The sequence below is a fragment of the Otolemur garnettii genome, unplaced genomic scaffold (genome assembly GCF_000181295.1).
Source record: "Otolemur garnettii isolate 467f Iridium unplaced genomic scaffold, OtoGar3 scaffold00080, whole genome shotgun sequence".
NCBI classification, from domain to species: domain Eukaryota; kingdom Metazoa; phylum Chordata; class Mammalia; order Primates; family Galagidae; genus Otolemur; species Otolemur garnettii.
Genome location: NW_003852475.1, coordinates 2,510,772 through 2,531,476, shown reverse-complemented (window position 1 = coordinate 2,531,476; position 20,705 = coordinate 2,510,772). Strand labels below are relative to the sequence as shown.

Below are 20,705 nucleotides of genomic sequence, written 5' to 3'. Positions count from 1 at the left end.
TCTGATAAATAATTCATTCATCCAAACTTATATCCCCATTAGGAGGGTCTTCTAGATCCCAACAACTTCACAGCTTTTTTGGTCTCAATACTAGCGTAACATTGAGTTCCTTTGTCTTCACAGGCTCCCTGAAGCAAGAGTCTGTTAATGACGCTGGTACCCCTAATGGCATGCCAGGACAAAATTTTGCTGAGCAGAGGGTTTCCTGGGCTTGGCACAGAGATTCAAAGATGGCTTGTAAAGAAAAATAATGAGTCAGAACTGATGAAGCATCAATCATTTCTGGCTTTTAACCTCTTGAGGAGACCAGACTTGCTTCTGTAGCAGTAGCGAGTTGGAGGAGTGCGAGAATCCTATTCATTCTGCAGACATTTGCTTCTCAGCAGCCCCAGTTCTCCACTCCCAACATGGATTGGAATAAATCACTTTTGAATTGCTCGGAGACACAGACGAAGGAGTCAGAGGCAGAAAGGGTTAGAAATGCAGAGCCTGACTAGTCTTTCGTGTCATTATTTCATTCATCTGAGTGCTTGCTGCTGTGTCCTGGGCACATGGGGTCTGAGTGATACACTATCTCAACCTCATCTCATCATATTTGCTGGCTGTTTGAACCATAATCCTGTTCAGAGTATTTTAATATATTCTAGTCAGGTAAACAGGCTATACGTAACAGGATGAGTGACATCCTCTGAAGGCACCAGTTTTTCAAGGATGAATATATATGCTTTATGCTCAAAATTCAAGCTGCAATCCTTGGTTATCAGAGGCAAACTCTTACATCATGGTCTGGGCCTTCCAGATTTCTTCTCTTGTCCTCCCCTGGACATCAGAGATTTTAGCTTCAGCCTATTTTCTAGACTCTGACGGGGTAAATGAAAGTTAGGGAAGTAAGGGTTCTTTTAAAATTTGCAAGGCTGAGCAAGACATTCACGAGGTTGGGTTAATGGAAGTGTGCGAGACAGTAATGACACACTGCTGAGAACCAGCTCTGCCAAATGTTATTTTAAAGGAACTTGAGCTTTTTCCATGATCCAAAATGGAAAAAAGTAAAATGAGGCAAATGGCAAAAACAGCACTGTCATTAAAGGGCCCAGGCATTGTGATGATTCTAAAATGTTAACCTAAGACAGGAGGGCATGGAGAGCAAACTGTGAAAACTGGGGAACGCACTTCACTGTGGCATAGCCACAAAGTCATCGGCTATAGATGACCTTGTAAAGAAGTTCACAAAAATTAGGTCTTGGGCCAAGGAGCCCGTGACTATGTCCAACTATTTCATTCATAGCATCACACAAATGACTTGAAAGTAGCAAAGATCAAACGCATTTAGAGATGGAGAAAATGAGGCCAAGGAGAGATGTATATTCTTTTGGGTGCTGAATGTCCACTAAATGCTCTTAAGTTTAAGCATTCATGAGTAGGGTATGCTGAGGGCCTAGTGGGCTTAATATTGCTGTTAAAATAACTCCTAACTTAGGGTTATCCTTGAGGCTTGACCGCAGCTTAGTGTGGGCAAGCCCAGCTCTCTAGCCTGTTTCCTCATGTTTAAAGTAAATTTAGCAATAATACCTGCCCTGTCTACCTCTTAAGGCTGTTGCAAGAATCACAGGACAGCATATGTGAATGCCCTTTCTAAAAACAAAGTGCCACACAGTGATTAGCAATTTCTGTTATGCCACAGAGGTCAATCCGCTCAACCTCTCTTCCCTAGTGTGTACACGAAAATGGTGAGCCGGAAGCCAGAGCTGAGAACTCCATATGGGTAATGTGCTCCCCTACACCTGAGGAAGGGGGAGGGACCCATGTGCTCTCTTCACTCTTCTATCTCTTGCACAATACCTGGCACATAGCAGCTGCTCAATAAATTCTTATAAAATTTGCAAATCAGAGCTTATTGAGAAACATGAGGGGGCTTATCTAATGCATTAAAATGCTAGCCAATGCTTCGAGGTCAAACTTTAGTTTATTCACAAGTCTCTGAACTTGGTTTGGTCCATCCATGGTAGGATTACAGAAAGCACACAGACCACAGTGGATTTCCCCCATGTCATCATGCTACCGCTCAGCAAATAACTCTCCACGTCTTGCCAGCTACCTGCACCACACACTGAACAATGCCTTGTCTTGACAATCAGACCCTTGTCCCTCATCTAGTTTTATCTCCTACTACTTTCCAATACTTAGACTCCTAAGTAGGTCGTCTGGTTCTCTACCACCTGATTTTGAGTTCTGTCTGGGCCAAAGGCAAGGTATATCCATGTCTTACCCCGCTTTCATCTTCCACATCCCTCCTGTGTGTCCCCTGCTCTTAGAAACGACGGGGACTTTTCTCTCTGAACCTCCTCAGTGTTTCAGTACATCCATGGTGAGTGGGGAGGTGTGAGGAAAAGCTGGTTAGGGAAGTGAATGCTCAGACAGTGACAACTTACTGTGCAAGCTGTGCCTCTAGCAGAAAGTCTGTCCCTGGAGGCAGGGCATTACCTTTCCCTTTGGTGGCCTTATCCTCAGCCACCTGCTTGATACTTTGCAGGCTAGCTCCTCAGTAAATATGTTTTTTGACTAAATCAATGAACAAAACCACAGCAACCTCCTTCCATAATTCACTGTCTTTTTTGGTCACCATTATTCTAGTAAACCACTGCTCCAAAACATCCAAAGATAGGATTGAAAACAAAGCATAGGCTCGGCGCTTGTGGCTCAAGTGGCTAAGGTGCCAGCCACATACACCTAAGGTGGCGGGTTCTAATCCAGCCCGGGCCTGCCAAACAACAATGATGGTTGCAACCAAAAAATAGCTGGTATTGTGGCGGGCGCCTGTGGTCCCAGCCACTTGGGAGGCTGAGGCAGGAGAATCGCTTGAACCCAGGAGTTGGAGGTTGCTGTGATCTGTGATGTCACAGCACTTTACCCAGGGGGACAGTTTGAGGCTCTGTCTCTAAACAAAAAAAAAAAGAAGAAAAGAAAGCATAAAAGATACTGACCCCATTTTCAAGGACAACAGAAACAACTTTTGAATACATCCCTCGTGAATTTTTATCAAACTATAGAAAACTTACTTTGGTTTCTCGGAGAAGAAACTGCAGATCCCGTCCACTGAGGATACCATGGTTTTTTACGTAACTGGGGATATTCTTGGTGCTGGAGCCATAGACAGTAGCATGCACTTCCATGTACGTGTGAATTATGTCCAAGTAGATCTTCTTATTCTAAAGAGGAGACACAAGCAGAAGACATTTCTCTCTTCCCTCCATTCACATCACAACCTGCGTCACAGAACAGAACCTTTTCTAACAGCTAGAGCCACAGAGAAGGGTGCTCTTAACAGAGATCACAGGAATTTGATAATCTCCTTAAAAAAAAAAAAAGAAAAAGAAAAAGAAAAAGAAAACCTATTTCTTTTTAAAGTAATCTGGCTGGATTTTGAAGGCGAAAATAGTCATATGGCTTCTGTACAATTCTGCAAAAAGAAACACATTATATGAAAACATGAATACCAACCACAACTTATGGCCAACTGTTTTGAAGCATCATCTTTGCTTTGTAAATTATGAGGGACCCAACAGTGGCTTTTGGCTTCTCCTACTTGCAGGGGAGGAAGTTTGGGGAAGGAAAACCCAGAGAAGGCAGTCGGCTGGACTGGAATATTTATCCGGAGATGCTAAGCCGTCCCTGAGGAACGCAAACATCCCGAGCTCTTGCCAACATTTCTAGTGATGATTAACTCATGTTGTCAGAACTGGATCCCCTTAATTTCAGATCATGGGAAGATGAGAGTTTCCCACAGCTGGAGAGAAAATAAGACTATCCAGGTAGACAAAAGTAGAAAAAGATTACAGCATAAATTTTAATGAATTCTGAAACAATTCAGGAGTTTTACTTTTATTAGAGGCAAAACCCAATGCTTTTCCTGTAGTTTAGGCTCTAAATTTTGAGACACATTTTCTAAATCAAAACCACCTGTGAAGTGGAAGCAAGTTCACTTTTTCTACCTCTTCATGTTTCTGTGTGACTAAGTTGTACAAGCTGGGTTTTGTGGGTTGTTGTTTTTGGAAATTTGAAAGAGTCAAGTTCTATAATGTTTTCCAGTTGTAGAAAAGTGGGACAAAATTTCCCCATTCTAAGCCTGTTTTTGGACGCTCCAGTCAAATCCAATAATAGCTGCTTTTGTGACTTAAGACCACAAGGAACACAGGGAGGTGGACCAGCAGCTATGGACAGGGGGATGGGGAGGTGGACTCTGGACAAGCCAGTTTACAACTCGCCCTCTGCCTCGGTGCCATTACACAGGACATCAACTTTGGAGGAAACAAAGTTTCCAAAAGGGGCGTCACAAGTCTTCACACGACTGGGAAAAGAGCATAGTCCAGGCTCTCTGTTTTATGCACCAGGGTGACTTTGTTCACAACCAAGCAAGCCTGTCCCTACCACCCTAAAATGTGAATAAAAGAAACACTTGGACTGAAGGTCCAACTCCGTGTCATGTCTGGTGTGGCTGCAAGAGGCATTAGCACAGCATGAGGACAGAATTTATGAACCATGACTTCCCACTTGTCGTTTGAGCCAAACGTAGTATCACCTACCTGGTATAAGTTAATGTGAAGGGTAACCTCTGCTTCTGTATCCCCATCCCCCAACACTGGTGGTCAGCTTTGAGTGTGTGTGTGACCAGGAGGGACCCATTCTTAGGCTGGCCAGCAGCCCAGGAATGACACTGCAGGCTCAGTAAGGCAAAGGGAGCCAAGCAGACCCCCTCTGGGGAACTCAGAATCCTGTACACAGGGAGATTACTGCCAGATGGTCACTGGCTTTAGAGCAAAAAGGTCAATCAGTGCTGGAGTCCCAGCAATTATGGGCCAGATAATAAGTTCTGCGGAAGCCAGTCACCAGTGTTGGGGGCTGAAGGAAAGGAGAAAGACAGTTGGTGATAAGAGGGACCCAGAGAGTAGCTGCAAGTGGGGCTTCATCCCTGCAAGCATGGTGGGGAGGAGAGAATAAGGAGCAAGTTTGGGAAAGGACGAGAAGGAAGAAGAGAGTAGGAAAAGGGAGAAGAGAGTGAGACTAGGAAGCAGAGAGAAGAGAGGAACCAGGGCCCAGACCCCCACCCCGCCCAGTTCTGGGCCCACTTGCGTCCATTCCCCATCTCAAATTCCCCAGGTCTTTCTGGATCCTTGCAACAGCAGCAGCTACCCAAACTCTTCTCAGACCCCTTATTTTACTTCAGTTACTTCCAGTAGATTTCAATTGTTCAAAAGGTGGCTTCTGTGGACATCTTGCTGGCCTTCAAGCAGGGATGGAGGTGGAGGTGGGACCTATATCTCTCCTTTATGCAAAAGGAAACATATCCTACCCCGAGAGAAAAGCCAGCTACCAACTCATGAAGATGGACCAAAGGCCCCCAGACTAGGTCTGCGCTGAACAGTGGGTGGCCCTCTGGTTCCTGTCTTGGACAAAACATTCACTGTACACAGATTCAAGATTAGGATTCCCAGACTAAATGCCTGGAAAAGGAATATGCTAGGTTATATGTGTATTGCCATCAAATCCCAGAAAAGGGAGGGGCTCTTTAAATTATAATAAGGGGGCATGTTCAGACCAATACAAAGAAGTGTATGGAAAGACTAACGAGGCCTATGAACTTAGTAACATGAAGCCTGGTAAAGCCCGGAAGGAGACATTACCTTCAGAGAGGAGCTATGGAAATTCACGGATGAGAAAATGCCCACAGGTGATTAAAGGAAAAAAATGTTTCAAGCAAAATTTTAACTTTTGATGTTGATGTGACAATTAGGAAATTTCAACTCAGGTCTCTTGTTGCCACTTGTCAGAGTTCTGTAGCAATCTGTCAGGAGAACCATGCTACCTATTCCAGGTAAAGGCATCACAAGAGGCTCTAGTCCCAAAGATAACATACTAAAGAAACCACAGGAAGTACCCTTCAGCTCAGATCTGGGTCCTGAATTTCAAATACCCAACTGCCTCTTGAACCCTTCCACCTGGCGTGCTTCAGCCACTGCTGACGAAAGAAAACCACTTGCCCTACCTGGCCAGACCCCCTTCCTCTGCTCCTCGGCTTGGTGGCTGGCATCATGCTCCCACCCAAGCACCTACACCAGAATCATGCCGCCATTCTGCCCCCCCAATGTCCCACCAACATTCACAATGAAATAGTCACAAGTCTTGTAGATTCTGCCTCTGTAATACTTATCTTCCTTTCTAGGCCCTGATCCTCACTCAACTGGATTATGCCAGGATTAATTAGTATCTTAATACTCCTCTCTGTGACTGAAAAGGTAAAGCAAAATAATTTGTATGGTTCGATGCTGTTTTTGAAAAGTTTTGTAGCCATGCAAAGTGATAACGTGCACATGGGCCATGTTTAGACATATGAGCATTAGTAAGGTACAAAGTCTACATGGGGATAATATACACCAACTTCCAGAAACTAACTGAGGGAGGGTGGCTTTGGGGAGGTGGGGCTTTAGCAACATTAGTAACGTATCATTTCTCTGCTAAAAAATATTCAAAGATGTTAATACCTATGGTTCTGGGTAATAGGTATATTGATATCTTTTATTAGATTTCTGTATATATGACATATTTCATAATACAAAAATTTAAAAACATATGCGATCAAAAAAATGAATAAAAACTTGTCTAAAACTCTAAGGCTTGAACCACCGTCACACCAGAAGGCTTAGTTCTTGCCATCAAGGCAACCAAAAGGGATTCCTATTTCTCTTGGGTGTATTCTCTTATCTTTGGTATTTAAGAATACAGTACTTGTGTTCTTAAATGAATGTTAAGTGAAGGATGTTCCTGTGTTACCCCAACCCACAGGACAGACCAAACTGGGAAGAAGGTACACTATAGGGGTGGGGGAAGTTCCAGCATATACCCTCCCATACCCTTTCCTTATTTTTGTTATCCAAGCTCAGGGCAAAGGTGACACCATTGACCTGAGTGTCCCATTAATCTAAGATATCTGGATCAAGATCACCCCCTAAAAATCTTTCCTTCTCTGACTTAAGAGGCAAAGGTCAAAGGAAATTATCTACTCCAAAAACTATCATCCACAATTCTCTCAAGGAGTTAAAAGAAGCTTGCCCAGAGTGTACATCACAGCTGCAATCACTCCCTCTCCCAAAGGTTCCAGCTGAGCAACCTGCAGCCCCTAATGCTTCCAGTCTCTAGTTCAATTTAAATTCCCATTAAAAACAACTGAACTAACTGATTAAAATTTAAATCTACCTAAGCTCTCAGAGAGGGAGGAGGAGAGACTCAAGGAGCAGTGCTGTCAGGTGTCTCTGCTGTGGCTGGAGGCAGGTCCATGGGCAGAACTGGAGATATTTGGAGCTTGGGTAGAAAGTGGAAAACAATTCGGTCTAAGCAATTCACAGCAGGGGAGGCAGAATGCAGAACCACAGAATCAGAAGCTCTTACCCTAATTTCTTTTAAAATTGTATTGATATGTAATAATTGCCTATTTAGTATTTATTTTGAGGCAATCTCACTATGTCACCTTGGTAGAGTGCTGTGGTGTCACAGATCATAGCAACGTCCAACTCTTGGGCTTAAGCGATTCTCCTGCCTCAGCCTCCCAAGTAGCTGGGACTATAGGCGCCCAATTGCCTTTTTTTTTTATGGTGTATATATGATGTTTTGTCACATGTGTACAATGTGTGGGATGATCAAGTCAGCGTATTAGGATATCATCACCTTGAGTATTTGTCATTTCTATGTGTTGAGAATATTTTAAGTCCTCTCTTTCAGCTATTTTGAAACATAAAATGTTATTATGAACTATAGGCACCCTACTCTGCTATGCAACAAACTGTGTGCGTGCTTGCTGACCCACCTCCCTTCCTCCCCTGCCCCTGCCCTTCCCAGTCTCTGCTAGCTATGATTCTATTCTCTTCCTCCACGAGATCCACTTTTTAGCTTCTGCATATGAGAACATGTGATATTTGTCTTTTTGTGCCTGGTTTATTTTGGGATAAGCTCCAGTTCCATCATGTTGCTGAAAATGGCCAGATGTCATTCTTTTTTATGCCCAAATAGTATTTCACTGCAACTCTGTACCACATTGTCTTCATCCATCTATCCAGCGATGGATGGATCTATAAATTGGGTATTGTGAATAGTGTTGCAATGAACATAAGGCTGTGGGTGACCTTTTGCTCCCCAACTTTTTTAGCTGGTGAGTTAGGAATATATGCCATAGGAACATTCTTGGGCAAATGGCAGTATGCTGAGCTCTGGGCTGGAGTGGATGTGAGATATTCCCCACCCCCGCCCCGTAATACCTGCATTCCCCAGTACAGGCACACACCATTTTCCCTCATCCACACAGAACCTGTGACCTGGTGAAGCAGCCCTGCCCAAAGTTAGTGGTTCCAGTGGTGAATACCTGTGTGTCTGAGCCAGTGGGGGTCCACCCTGGGAAGTGCTGGATGGGTATGGACAGTAGTGAGCCGCCAACTCAGGCTGCCCAGGCAAGCATGGGGCCTACCCCATGGAGGTCAGGTTCTACTGAGGGAAAAATTAACAGAGAAGGCCTAATGGAGAGAGTACACATGCTGGTGGGTTTCAGTTCACAGCTCAAGTCACGTCTGAGCCCATTTGCGCCCCTTCCCCTCCTCTCTGGGTTCCGAGAGCTGGCCAGTCTATATGGCCTGAGCTGCTAAAGTTCGGCTTGTGTCACTTGCAGCAGTAAGAGTCCTGACAAGTGCATTTGTGATCAAATGTTTTATTTTGACCACTGTGGGCTTCGAATAATTTTTAAAAGTCCAGGTTGAGCATCCCTAACCCAAACATCTGATACGCTCCAAAATCCAAAACTTGAACACTGACATGACATTAAAAGAAAATGCTCACTAGAACATTCTGGATTTTTGGATTAGGGATGTTCAACTGGTTATGTTTGCAAATATTCTCAAATCTGAAAAAAAAACTGCAATTCAGAACGCTTCTGGTTCTAAGCACTTCAACCTTCTCTGCTCCTCAGTAAATACAGAGATTGGCCCACTACATGGTGTTACAAAAATATAATGAGGAATCATAGCTTTTCTTCAAGAAATACCAGGACACAGAGTATACCCTGACTCGAACCAGACATCAGAGTCCTTTGCTACTACTGAGACATAACTCCTGGAAAGGCTGTGGTTGAACTTGTCAACTGTACTGAGCAAAGACCCTATAAATCTTTCTCATCTACCGGCCTCCTTCACGAGCTCTGGCATTCATCCCTCTTGCATGAACTGCTGTGTCCCCTCTGGGCTCCTGGCCTATGTGGTGACACAGCCTTCGTTGCCATCTCGGACTCCTGACTGCCCGCTCCTCTTCTCAGTCACACTTGCACAAGCCAGGCTGCCCTCCACTGTCAGACAGGGTGGGGTCCCCCTTGCTGAGAAGCACCCCCAGAACAACAGGAGCTTTAGTGCTGAGGTGAACCAAGGCTATGGGAAGGAGCAGGGCAAGTAAGGTATTTTTCTTCTCTTGCAGACCATACTCTAGTAGATTTCCTCCTTGCAAGCCTTCAGGAGGATCCAGACCATCCAATATGCTACTGTGTCCATGTAGTCCTGGTGAAGCAGAAGCTGGCATGGTCACCCTGCCACTGTGTTACTTTGCACTCCCCATTCCCCTTGCCCTTACTTGCCCCAGGTTTGCACCTCCTTTGTCAGCTGTGGGCCAAACACATCGCCAGGCTCTCACCTCTTTCAACCATCCTTCTCACTGCCGCTAGGTTCCAAAACTGAAGGTTTTATTCCTTGAAACATTCCAAAGTTCCTCATGTTGCTGGGGTGGGAGACCCCCTCCTCAGCTCTGCATACAAGACCCTCCACAATCTGGGCTTCTGCAAGCTCTCCAGCCTGGTCCTGGTTACTCCCTCACCTCCTCTGCTTATGGTCTGCCTCCCTAACTTATCCTTCAGTCCCAGACCTTTCCTGTTGTCTCCCAGACACCCAGCCTGCCATTGCTTTTGTTAAAATACTCATCCTTCTGCCCTCCTTTTCTCCTGAATGGATTAATGGATTCCTTTCTGTCCATCAGTGGTTCTCAACCTTCCTAATGCTGCAACTCTTTAATACAGGTCCATATGGTTGGGGGTCACCACAAGGTGAGGAACTGTATTAAAAGGGTCATGGCATTAGGAAGGAGCTGGCAGTCTGGATCCACCAGGTGAAGGTCATTGCCACCTCCTCCATGCTCTGTCTTCCTGCGTGGCCTCTGTGGGCTGTGCAGTCACTGGGCTAGTCTCTGTGAGGCTAGGCACAGAGCAGGGGCTCAGCAAACACATACTGGCCAAGTGAGAGGGACAGAGAGGGCACACAGACATTTATAGGCTCGTGGAGAAGATGGGTCTTGGGCACAGCCCACCTACCCCTTCAGACACCCTCCAAGGATCCGCCCATCCTCTCATCCTGCTCCAGCAACCAAGTTCTTCCCGTGCACCTGGCAAGTGAGCTTCAGGCCCATCACTACCTACAGGCGTATTCCAGTGGAACAAAAAGGAGAGCTGCAAACCTCAGGAGGCATATTGTATACCTGCTTCATCTTCCTTTTAACATAGCTACCACGTCTAGTGGTTTCTCTCAGGAGTTGTGAGGTAACACGAAAGAAGGGAGGTGGAGAGAGAGAGACAAAGAGAAGCTACCTCATCTGCCTGCTCTTGAAGTCCAAAATTCACCAAGGATGAAACATTCTTTTATTCTAAGGTTAGAGGTAAGTGCTAACATGCAAATCTCTATGAATTTCAGCAGCGAGGCAGAAATAATTTACATAACAGAATGATTTAAAATCTATGCAGACCTTGGCTCATTTATCTCAAGCAACCACCCAAGGTCAAGGTGGGTCTATGGAGAGAAGGTGGAGTGAATGTCTTTGCTATGTCCCACTCAAGCCTTGAGGGCTCTGGAAGACCCTCAGAAGTGAAGATTTTCTAAGCCTGTCTAGCCCTGCTCCCTCCTTTCCAACCCGTTACCTCTCTAGGAGAAAAGATGGCTCTCGGTTCTGACAGTGGGAACAGAAAGAGGAGCCCTGCTTTCTTCTCTCCAGCCTGGATTATGGTCCATCTACCGGCCCTTTGATGTTCTGCACGCCACACTCACTCCTGACTTGACCTCAGCTCATATAAACTAGAACTCATCTAGGGCAGCTGCCAAGTAGCTGTAGGTAGGCTGGCCTCTAGGTGATACTGGGGATTGAGAGACTCAGCTGCCCAGGGGGGCAAGTGAGAGTTGGGGACCACTTGGAGAGCTTCACAAGCACACTGCTGGTCATTCTCCACTGTCTCCTCGGGTGAAGAGTCTCAGTCTCTGGTCCAAAGATATTGAGAAATCTGGGGCAAAATGGGTCGTACAGAAAGATCAGTGAGCCCTGCTTTAGTAGCTTGATGGCAAATTTCTCATCTCTAAATGGGGATAAAATCACTTGACAGTTGTAATAGACACCTATTTCCTAAGCAGTGTTGAGCAAGAACTGGGAATAAAATGAAGAGCTGTTTCAACATGTCCCCTTATTTTAAAAAATATTGTGCTCATCCTGCCCCAAACTGTACAATGGACGAGCTAGATATAAGAGACACGCTGAGATGGCTTAGTGCCTTCACCTCACTGCCCCACTGGAACCAGCATCCATACCTCTCCAGATCTCTCCATCCAACCTCTCAGTCTGGTTCCCTAATTCCCAGCACTTGTTTTTCAGGGTTTTCTCTGCCCTAGCACTGGAGCTTTCTACCATTTAATGAATGCCTCTTACAGGACCCTGGGGAACCACCAGCCAGTTTGTGAAAATAAGAAACCCTTTGACATGACCTCCTTTCTGCTTTAAGAAGGGCAGGAGGGCTTCAAATTCTAAAGCTGGTTTTTCTTCTCCCTAATGCAAATGCAGTCACTTGTGGCTAATGATGCCTGTTCATCAAATGATTGACAGAGTCCTGAAGCAACAAAGCCCACCAGCTATGCTACTGTGCAGAAAATAGGCTGGAGGGCTGCAAACAGACTGCCACGGTCCAACGTGTCAGCAGACTCCCCTGAGCTCTCCTTGTCAGCTGTATTTGGGCAGTAACTGCAGAAAACACCATTTAGAGACAAAGAGAAAGCTGTCACAGGGGAAGGTTAGGAAGACTAAGAGGCTGCCTTGGCAAGACCGAAGCTGTGTTTTATAGGACCTCCACAAGGTCAGTGAATCGTGCATTGAATGGACTTGACCTGACAGTCTCATCCTTTCCTGAATGAGAGAAAACGCTGTCCTGATAGGCCCTGGCCAGAGGCTGACAATCAGATACCGTTTAAAGGGACAGCAGAGCTGATACTATACAGAACCACCCTGTGAAAGTCTCCAAGGAAGAATTCTGGACTGCTGGGGCTGGGTGCAGCCTCGGTAAGGAATAGCAAGGTCACACTGGGGGTCAGTGTGATGGGGCTTCTCCTGATAGCTAAACTGAGTCCCTAAAGGCTAGGAACCGAAGGACAGGAGCTGAGCACCCCTGAAGTAAACAGCCAGCTTTCTTCTATGTGGGCAAGGGCATGACAGTCACCTGGAAGAGGTGAAGCTGGCCTGTGCCCACCCCCCACCCTGAGAGCGAAGGGATGTCCTTTGGGGAGCTGTTGACTTGTTCCCAAGCTCTACCTTACCAGAAAAGGGCTGTTGCGGACCACTTGGAGAGCTTCACGTGCATTGCTGGGAACTTCTGGGGCACGTAGATTAATGCTAATCCAAGCCTTGAAATAGCTCAGGTCAGAGACAGGGTGGATGGACGTCCTGAAGAAGTCTGGAGCAGGGCCAGCTTGGGAACAGCTAGAGCATCCGGAGTTTCTCAAGGGGATACAGATGCTTGTGCTCCCCTTGAGTGCAGGCGAGGTATACACTGCACAGCTTGCCCAGCAGGGTCCTATTGAGCCAAGCTCTGCCCTGAGGGCTACAGGGAGGGTGGCTACTGGAAACCAGGAGCTGAGAGGGAGCCACACCAGTAGCCTGAGGGAACATGCTGCTGTACTACCGGTGAGTGGTGCAGGGGGGGGGGCAGCCAGGATCCACCGGAGGGTCAGAGAAAATCTGCATCACACATGTGCTGAGCCCAGCAGGCACCAGGACCAGGCAGGACCAGGCAGCACCAGGCAGCACCAGTCCTATTCAGACAGGAATGTCTTGCCTTCACCCTCCCGTGTCCTGGAGGAACTACTAGTGGCTGTATCAGGGGACAGGAAAATGGCAGGGAGGGTGAGGTGCCCCACAAGCTGGGGACACAGAGATGACCACATATCTCATCCCTTCTTCAGGCTTAGAGGATGAAGCAGCACTTGGCAGTAGAACAACTTAACTTGAAATGATGTTCAGAGTTTCCATTATTAAACCAAGGCTGATACTTTCTTACACTCAGATTCTTCTTTAAACTAAAAGTAACAGGAGGATTCTTTTTTTTTCTAATTTAAGAGTTGTAGGACCTGCCCCAAATTGTATCCATGGAGTAGAGAAGAACAACACCCTAGTTCAGGGCCTCCAATGGTAGTTCTTTGCTTGTGTTCTGTGGAATTCCACTCTTCCCACTTAATTATCCAAGGTGACTTTTGGTGGCAGAGGATCCCCATATGGGTACGGTGTGTTTTTCTAAACAGCATATAAATAGGTTTATGTACCTTAAAATTTAAAATGATCCTCTGCCACCAAAAGTCACCTGATATAATTAAGTGGGAAGAGTGGAATTCCACAGAATGCAAGTAAAGAACTACCATTTGAGGCCTTGATGTAGAGTGTTATTCTTCTCTACACCATGGACACAATTTAGGGCAGGTCCTATAACCCTTAACTTAGAAAATATCATACCTGTATGATTTTATGTACATTAATTAATTAGCACAAATCGAACAGTTACTTTTTAAAATAAGTCCATTTAAAGTAGTGGTTAACAGCACAGTGGTGATATGGATTCGGTGTGGAGTAGCCGAAGTTGGGGAAAGCAGCATGTGGAGGGCACTGCGAGAACCTCTAAAGAGAGGCAGGACGCCCCACAGGGCAGTCAGAGCAGCAGACTCACACAGCCTTTATCAGCTGAGTGGGCGGCCCAGAGAGGCAAAGGAAACGGTGGGAAACCATTTTTATATAATGCTCTCACCTTACAGAAGTGCAGGGAAGGGTGGCTTCCTTACTAATCACGTTTTCACCCTGCAGCAGCCATCAACGACAAACCGCAGCCTCTGTCCTCCCTGGGAGAGGCTGTGTGAGGCTCTTCAGGGTGCCCTGTTTGGAAGGCAGCAGGCAGGAGACTGGGTAGGAGCTTTAGCATTCCTGGAACTGTCTGGATAAACCTGCGTGACCTACTTTGCCTTCTCGTAGCTTCAGGTTCCTTAGTAATAAAATGAGAGTCTGTGATTTGAAGATCCTCTGAGGCAGAGTCTATGCTTTTTAATTTATGACCTGAGGCACTCTACCTGTCTGCTTTTTAGAGGGCTACCGCCATTAGCCTGCAGAGGCAAAGAGGCACAAAGGGCACAAAGAGGCCTAGTGGCTACTGATGGACACCAGTTCTCCAACACTGGGTGTGTTGTACGGGCTGTTGACCTCTCCAAAGAGCAGCCCTCCACTGAAGAGGAACAATCACTGCTGGGGGTGAGGGGAAGGTAGAAGAGGCAGACCCCATCTGGAGAGCAATCCCCAGAGCTCTCCAGAGTTTCCCCAAAGAGTCAGACTGAAGCTGGCCTCCAACCCAAAGCCCTCTGTGCACCTGAAGCATTTGACATTGGAAGGAGATCATTTTCAATACCTTCTTCCTTAGAGCAAAGATTATTTTCAGTAATAACCATGAATGAAATGCATCATGGCCAGCAAAGAAACAAAGACAGGGAACATTTTCTTTTCTGACATTTGCATATATAATCACATCGAGAAATTAAAAATACCATACAAAAACTAAAAACTAACATTAATATTCTGAACACATTAATGTGTATCTTTGTGAAAAGAAGAAAAACCGTGTACATATTGGCTTCTCGGTAAGAATATTATACTTTGTGTTTTTCAGTGTTAATTACTATAAATCTGTCAGCAACTCCATCACAATTAATACTCTCTTTATATTCACATTAAAGGACAATACTACCAGATTTGCCAATCTAGCTTTACTGATAGTTTATCAAGGAACACTTCTTTATTAACTTCAAAAAGTTTTGTTCACACGACGCAAGAATACGCTACACAAAGAACACCACACCAGGAGACAGGCAGAGCACATATCAAACCTACTCATTTCTTCAGGCCAGAATGAAAAGTAATTGCTTTCTTGTAATTTCCAACTTTTCCACAGGTAATTATCTTACAACAGGGGAAAAAAGATAAAACCTGTCTCCAGGATTCCATGCGGCAGCCCCACAAGATGCGTTTCACATGTAGTAATTATGTGGGAATCTGGGAGATGGATTAAGAGGAGAAAGTCTCATTTCACTGGGCAACTGGGAAGGGAAAAAGCAGAGGGAGGCAGGGCCTACTTGTACTGGACGGTACACACCATCACCTTGCATCTGAAAGAGCAGCAGACGCCTCAAGGCCCACCGCAACCTGCCAGCCTCCACAGCTAGGAACAGAAGGGGCAGCTTGAATTAGACGCCCCCCACACTCCTCAGAATGTATACGGGCTTCCGCCTGGATCTTTCCATGGCAGCAGGCAAGGAGTACCAGACTGGCTCCATCAGACTGATTCTGAATTATACAAAACATAAGACCAGGCCACCTTGTCGTGGAGACACTCAGCAGAACCTACAGTCTGGGGCTGAAAAAAATGTCATTTAGCACTTATTTTACTACCAAAGAATCAATCAAGTGATTCTATAGGAGTATTTGGAGGCGATCCTCTCTTTGTAGCTCTAGTTAGTGACAATCAGTTTTCTGGTGACACTGTGTCAGCCAAACAGACTCAGGCAGGTCACAATGTGCATGCTGTCCCCAGATCTTGGCTGCAAAGTCTACACTGGAGGGTGACAGACTCCAAATAAGACATAATCTACCGTGCCAGGAAGCTCTCATTGTTATGATGATCATACACATGGGAAACAGCCCTGCTTCAAAAGACTGAGGACTTTTTGAAGATCCATAAACTTGGCTGCTCTTACCAGCGGTCTCCCAGAAGGGATGGCATTAATTATTCAGTGAGGACAGGGGAGAATCAGTCTCTGTCTGGAAATAGCCTGCCCTCCTGCACAGATCTGAAGCAATCCAGCCTTTTCCAGGTCTTGTCCACATTTGTGCAAAGTTAAATGGTGCAGTTTAGGGTCAAGAATGAAGTAATCTGGATTTTTATTCTAGCTCTGTAACTAACTTCTTGTGGGACCTTAGGCAAGTCCCCAAGCTTCGGTTTTCTTTTCTTTAAAATGAGGGAATATTAAACTTGCCCTGTTATCTCATGGGGGTGTTCACAGAAACTGAGATTTTAAAAATTCTGTGAAGGGGCTGTAAACTCCATCCCTCCCTATATGCGTGCGTACACACCCACCCTCGTAGCCCCACCATGCATCTGGAAGAGCTCCATCCAGCAGTTATGACTGAGACAGGGCACACCCCGACCCCCAAAAGGGGCCAGAGCCTTCCCTCTCCAAGGGGCTGTTTATCCTCCATGAGGCTGAGCCTACAGACCCAGGGCTGACCTGCTTTGGGGTGACGGCATGAGTTTGTTTTTCACCCCATCACACAGCTAAAGTGCATTTCCGGTTGTAAGCTCTGGTGGGTAGGGCTGTGTTTGTTAAATTTTCTCTGATGCACTCAGCCTAATGCCATATGCATTAATAACTATGGCACCATGAGATGGATGTGTCAGTTGGTAATAACGTGCATAATACCCCCTTCAGAATACTAGGTGTCAACACATCTTTGTTGTAGGCTGGCTCTGATGTGTGAGAAACCAAGGCATTGAAAACAAGCTCTCTCACACTCCTCTCTTCCCTGCTCTGATCAAAGTAAGAACTAACTTCTAAATTCCAGGCATAATCCTTCTATTTGGGGTGTATGGATTGGGATTGTAGATTTAGGTGTAGAAGTTAAAGTTCCCTTCAAAGAACAGCTGACCACCAGGCTTTAACTAACAGGCTGATTTTTAAATAGGGAAGCTAAAAATACCCTCCTCCCTCCCCTCAAAATAAATCACATGGCTTTTGTAATTTCTTGCTTCATTCCCGATTTCTTGAAAACATGAAGATAGCAAGATAAATGTGATCAGGCTAATTAGAGCACCTCAGAATCTAAAATGCTGCAAATAAATATACTTAGAAAGGAAACACAGCTAATATGTCTAATTTAGAAGCAGCCATTTGAAAACAGGAACGCTTAAAATACACTGGGAAGATAAAGCTGAGGTCTCATACTTGTCAATCATTTTGGAAAATCTCATGCTTTCTACATCCTCACCCCCATTTCATAGGCACCATGCAGTCTGGATGCTCTGCCCCAATCACCAACATAACAACATGCCCTGGGGAGCTAGCTAGGGGAGGGGGGGACTTGGCACTGCCCTGTCCTGGCTATGCACCCTCAGGAAGGGGTCCACTCACCCATACCCAGATTCTATGGGTAATGACCACCATTCCTCCAGGAAAGGTCCAAAGGATCACACGATATAATGTGCAAAAGTGACTCAAACTGCAAAGGATTCTTCTTATGATTTCTCAACCTGTGTTCTATTGTAGCCAAGGCTTTCTCCTCTATCCCATGTCCATGGCTGCTATGGACTGAATGTCTGTGTGCCCCTATAATCCATGTGTTGAAACCCTAGTCCCCACTATGATGGTACTAGGAGGTCATGAGGGTGGAGCCTGCACAGATGGGTTTAGTGCCTTTCTAAGCCCAGAGACCCAGCAGCTCACTCCCCTTCCACATGTAAGGATATGATGAGATCTGGGCAGTCGGTAACCTGGAAGGCCTCGCCAGAACGTGACAGTGCAGGTGCTCTGATTTCAGACTTCCAGCCTCCAGAATGGTAAGAAATAAATTTGCTATTTATAAGTCACCAGGTCTAAGGTACCTTATCATATAGCAGCCCAAGGAGACTAAGCCAGTGGCTAAGCATGGTCTCATCCTTGTTGAAGAGACCCTCTCTTGCTTGGAAATGCCACCCTGCCATTGCACACTCTAGGAAGCCCCCTTTTGAAGCACTGAGTGGCACTTTCTTGACACTGTCCTCGAGCAGATCACTAACAGCACCACCTGTCTGCACAATTCCCCCAGCACTCTTTCCCCAGCCAGTGGACCCCTAATCCCCTACACACTACTGCGTCCCACTTGTTCAAACACTGCATGAGGGTTCTATCTCCTCTTCTTACTTAATGCCAAGCTTCAGGGGGGCCAAGAAAACAGATACAGCTGTGATCTTTAGGTCCATGGCATCAGAAGTATTACAACTCAATAAACACCTGCTAAATGAAACAGGAGTCCAGGTAACAAGGACAGTTAGGGTCTAAAACAAGACAAAGAGCTACAAAAGTCAGAGGGTTGGTGAAAAGATGCTAAGGAAGTGAGACTTACCCACTAAAAGAAACCACTTCAGTAAATACCTGGGTCCAAATAAATTGATGTTTTAAAGGAACTGTAGCAAACATTTTAGTAAAAAATCAGTCAGTTTCAACAGTCATTATATATTATGAAGACTTGGGGGCAAGGAGAAGATGGGTTTGCATATATTAGAATACATGTCACATGACTTACCTTGTTCTTTGATAGGCCAGACTACTCCAAGAAAACAGTACTAGCAATAGTCAGGTTAAAGTCCTGAGACTTTTGGCTTGGCACCTGTAGCTCAGCAGCTAGGGTCAGCCACATACACTGGAGCTGATGGGTTTGAATCTAGCCCAGGCCTGCCAAACAACAATGACAACTACAACCATAAAATAGCCAGGCATTGTAGCAGGTGCCTGTAGTCCCAGCTCCTTGAGAGGGTGAGGCAAGAGAATCGTGTAAGTCCAAGAGTTTGAGGTTGCTGTGAGCGGTGATGCCACAGCACTCTACCCAGGGCAACATAGTGATTCTCTGTCTCAAAAAAAAAAAAAAATCCTGAGGTTTTTTTGAGAAATCCTACATTAAAACTGGGTATAGTGCCTGGTCACTGTCATGTGATTTGGATAAAATTTAATTTTTGAAAACAAACTTTATATGTTGAAATAAAAATAATTCCTTTCCATGCTCTCTGATTCTAAAAAGAGACTGAAACTGAGTTTTGTGTGTGATTTTTCTTTGGAGGGTACTGTTGTTTTGCTGGGACTTCAAGCAGAGTCTAACCTATAATCAGAGAGGGAATGCACAAGATGATCTATTGGGGTGTAAAAAAAATAGGAGAATGTCTCTACAGTTTAATATGTTTATAATGTACATGACATTGTTATACCACCCATAAATACTATACTGGGTAGTATAATGGGTAAAATATATCCATTTTTATCAATAAATTAACAGCCAGATATTGGGAGGTCATGCTTTAAATTTTTTCATTGACATGGCTGCAATAATTACAAACTGGAGACTAAGTGACAATCTGGTGTGATGAACAGAAAGCTTAAAGTCACTGCAGCAAGTGTTGGGGGAAACTGACGAAACCACACCAGTGCCTTATCTGTCCTGGTCATTTACAGTTGTCAATTCAGAAGGAGTAACTGTAAAAGGAGAACGATTGTATCTTCTAAATTTCAGGAGAATGTGCAGGAGGGAAAGTAAATATTACTTTCAATGGTTCACAAGAGAAGCTGTTTGGTCTCCTATATCTTTGACAGAGAGCTTCTGAGCTCAGGACTACATAGCTTCTTTTCAGGAGTCACCTAATACCTATGTAGGCAAAAATACGAGTATTATAAATTTATTACAGGAGCAGCTTGCCATAACCCATATTAGTTCTGATTCCAAGTTTATTCAGGTCACCTTCACACACCATTAACTCAGTTACCCACCAAGCCATTAGCACCATATGTGCTTGAGTACAGGCCTCAGGATCTCCAGGAAAAAAATTAATCACCAGGGAACCTCCCTAACTGGTCTGATAGTTCAGCTGGTAAAGCATATGGAGGTCATGCAGAGGGCGAGGCTAAACTCGGCTTAGAAAAACCATGAGAAAGAGCTCTTCTTTTAAAAAAGAAGCAAGTGTGGAAAAGTCAGAGGTGCTAGATTAGCGCAGATTTTTGTCTAGGTCTGTTTCCTGGGAAGACTTTTCAGATATTCCCAAGTTTAGCATTCACAGGATAAACTTACAAGTCAATACAATATCAAGAAGAATGACGACAATGGACTGGAAAACTTCAAATGTATTTAAAAAATGAGTTCATAGAGATGCTTAATTAGAATATCACAAATATTAATGAACTAATAAGTCTAGGCAATGATTCTTAATGGCTACTAAGAAAAGCAAGGCAGCCAGACACCAAGTACCTCCTGATATGAATATGGCCAACACCATTTATGACACAGCCTTGCAAAAATCTAACTTGAATTTTATCAGGCTGCTATGTCTTATCTACCAATATCAGAAAATAGAGCCAGGAGAGAAGACAGTAAACTTCACCGTGGGTATATAATTAGTAAAATTCAGACTGTAGGCAACTCCATAGGATAAATAGCCCAGTTTCTTCAACAAATATGCTTCTAGGCTCAGCGCCTATGCCTCAAGCGGCTAAGGTGCCAGCCACATACACCTAGGGTGGCGGGTTCGAATCCCCAGCCCGGGCCCGCCAAACAACAAT

At 45.1% G+C, this 20,705-nt stretch overlaps 1 protein-coding gene across 2 annotated transcripts in view; it reads right to left on the bottom strand.

Annotated features, from left to right (window-relative positions):
- Positions 1-20,705, bottom strand: part of MGAT5 (mannosyl (alpha-1,6-)-glycoprotein beta-1,6-N-acetyl-glucosaminyltransferase) — a 342,867-nt gene that overhangs the window by 40,606 nt on the left and 281,556 nt on the right. For both annotated transcript variants that reach the window (XM_023515849.1, XM_012807954.2), the window contains one exon: positions 3,057-3,206. In XM_023515849.1, the coding sequence (XP_023371617.1) occupies positions 3,057-3,206 (150 nt within the window). The remainder of the gene's footprint in view (positions 1-3,056; positions 3,207-20,705) is intronic.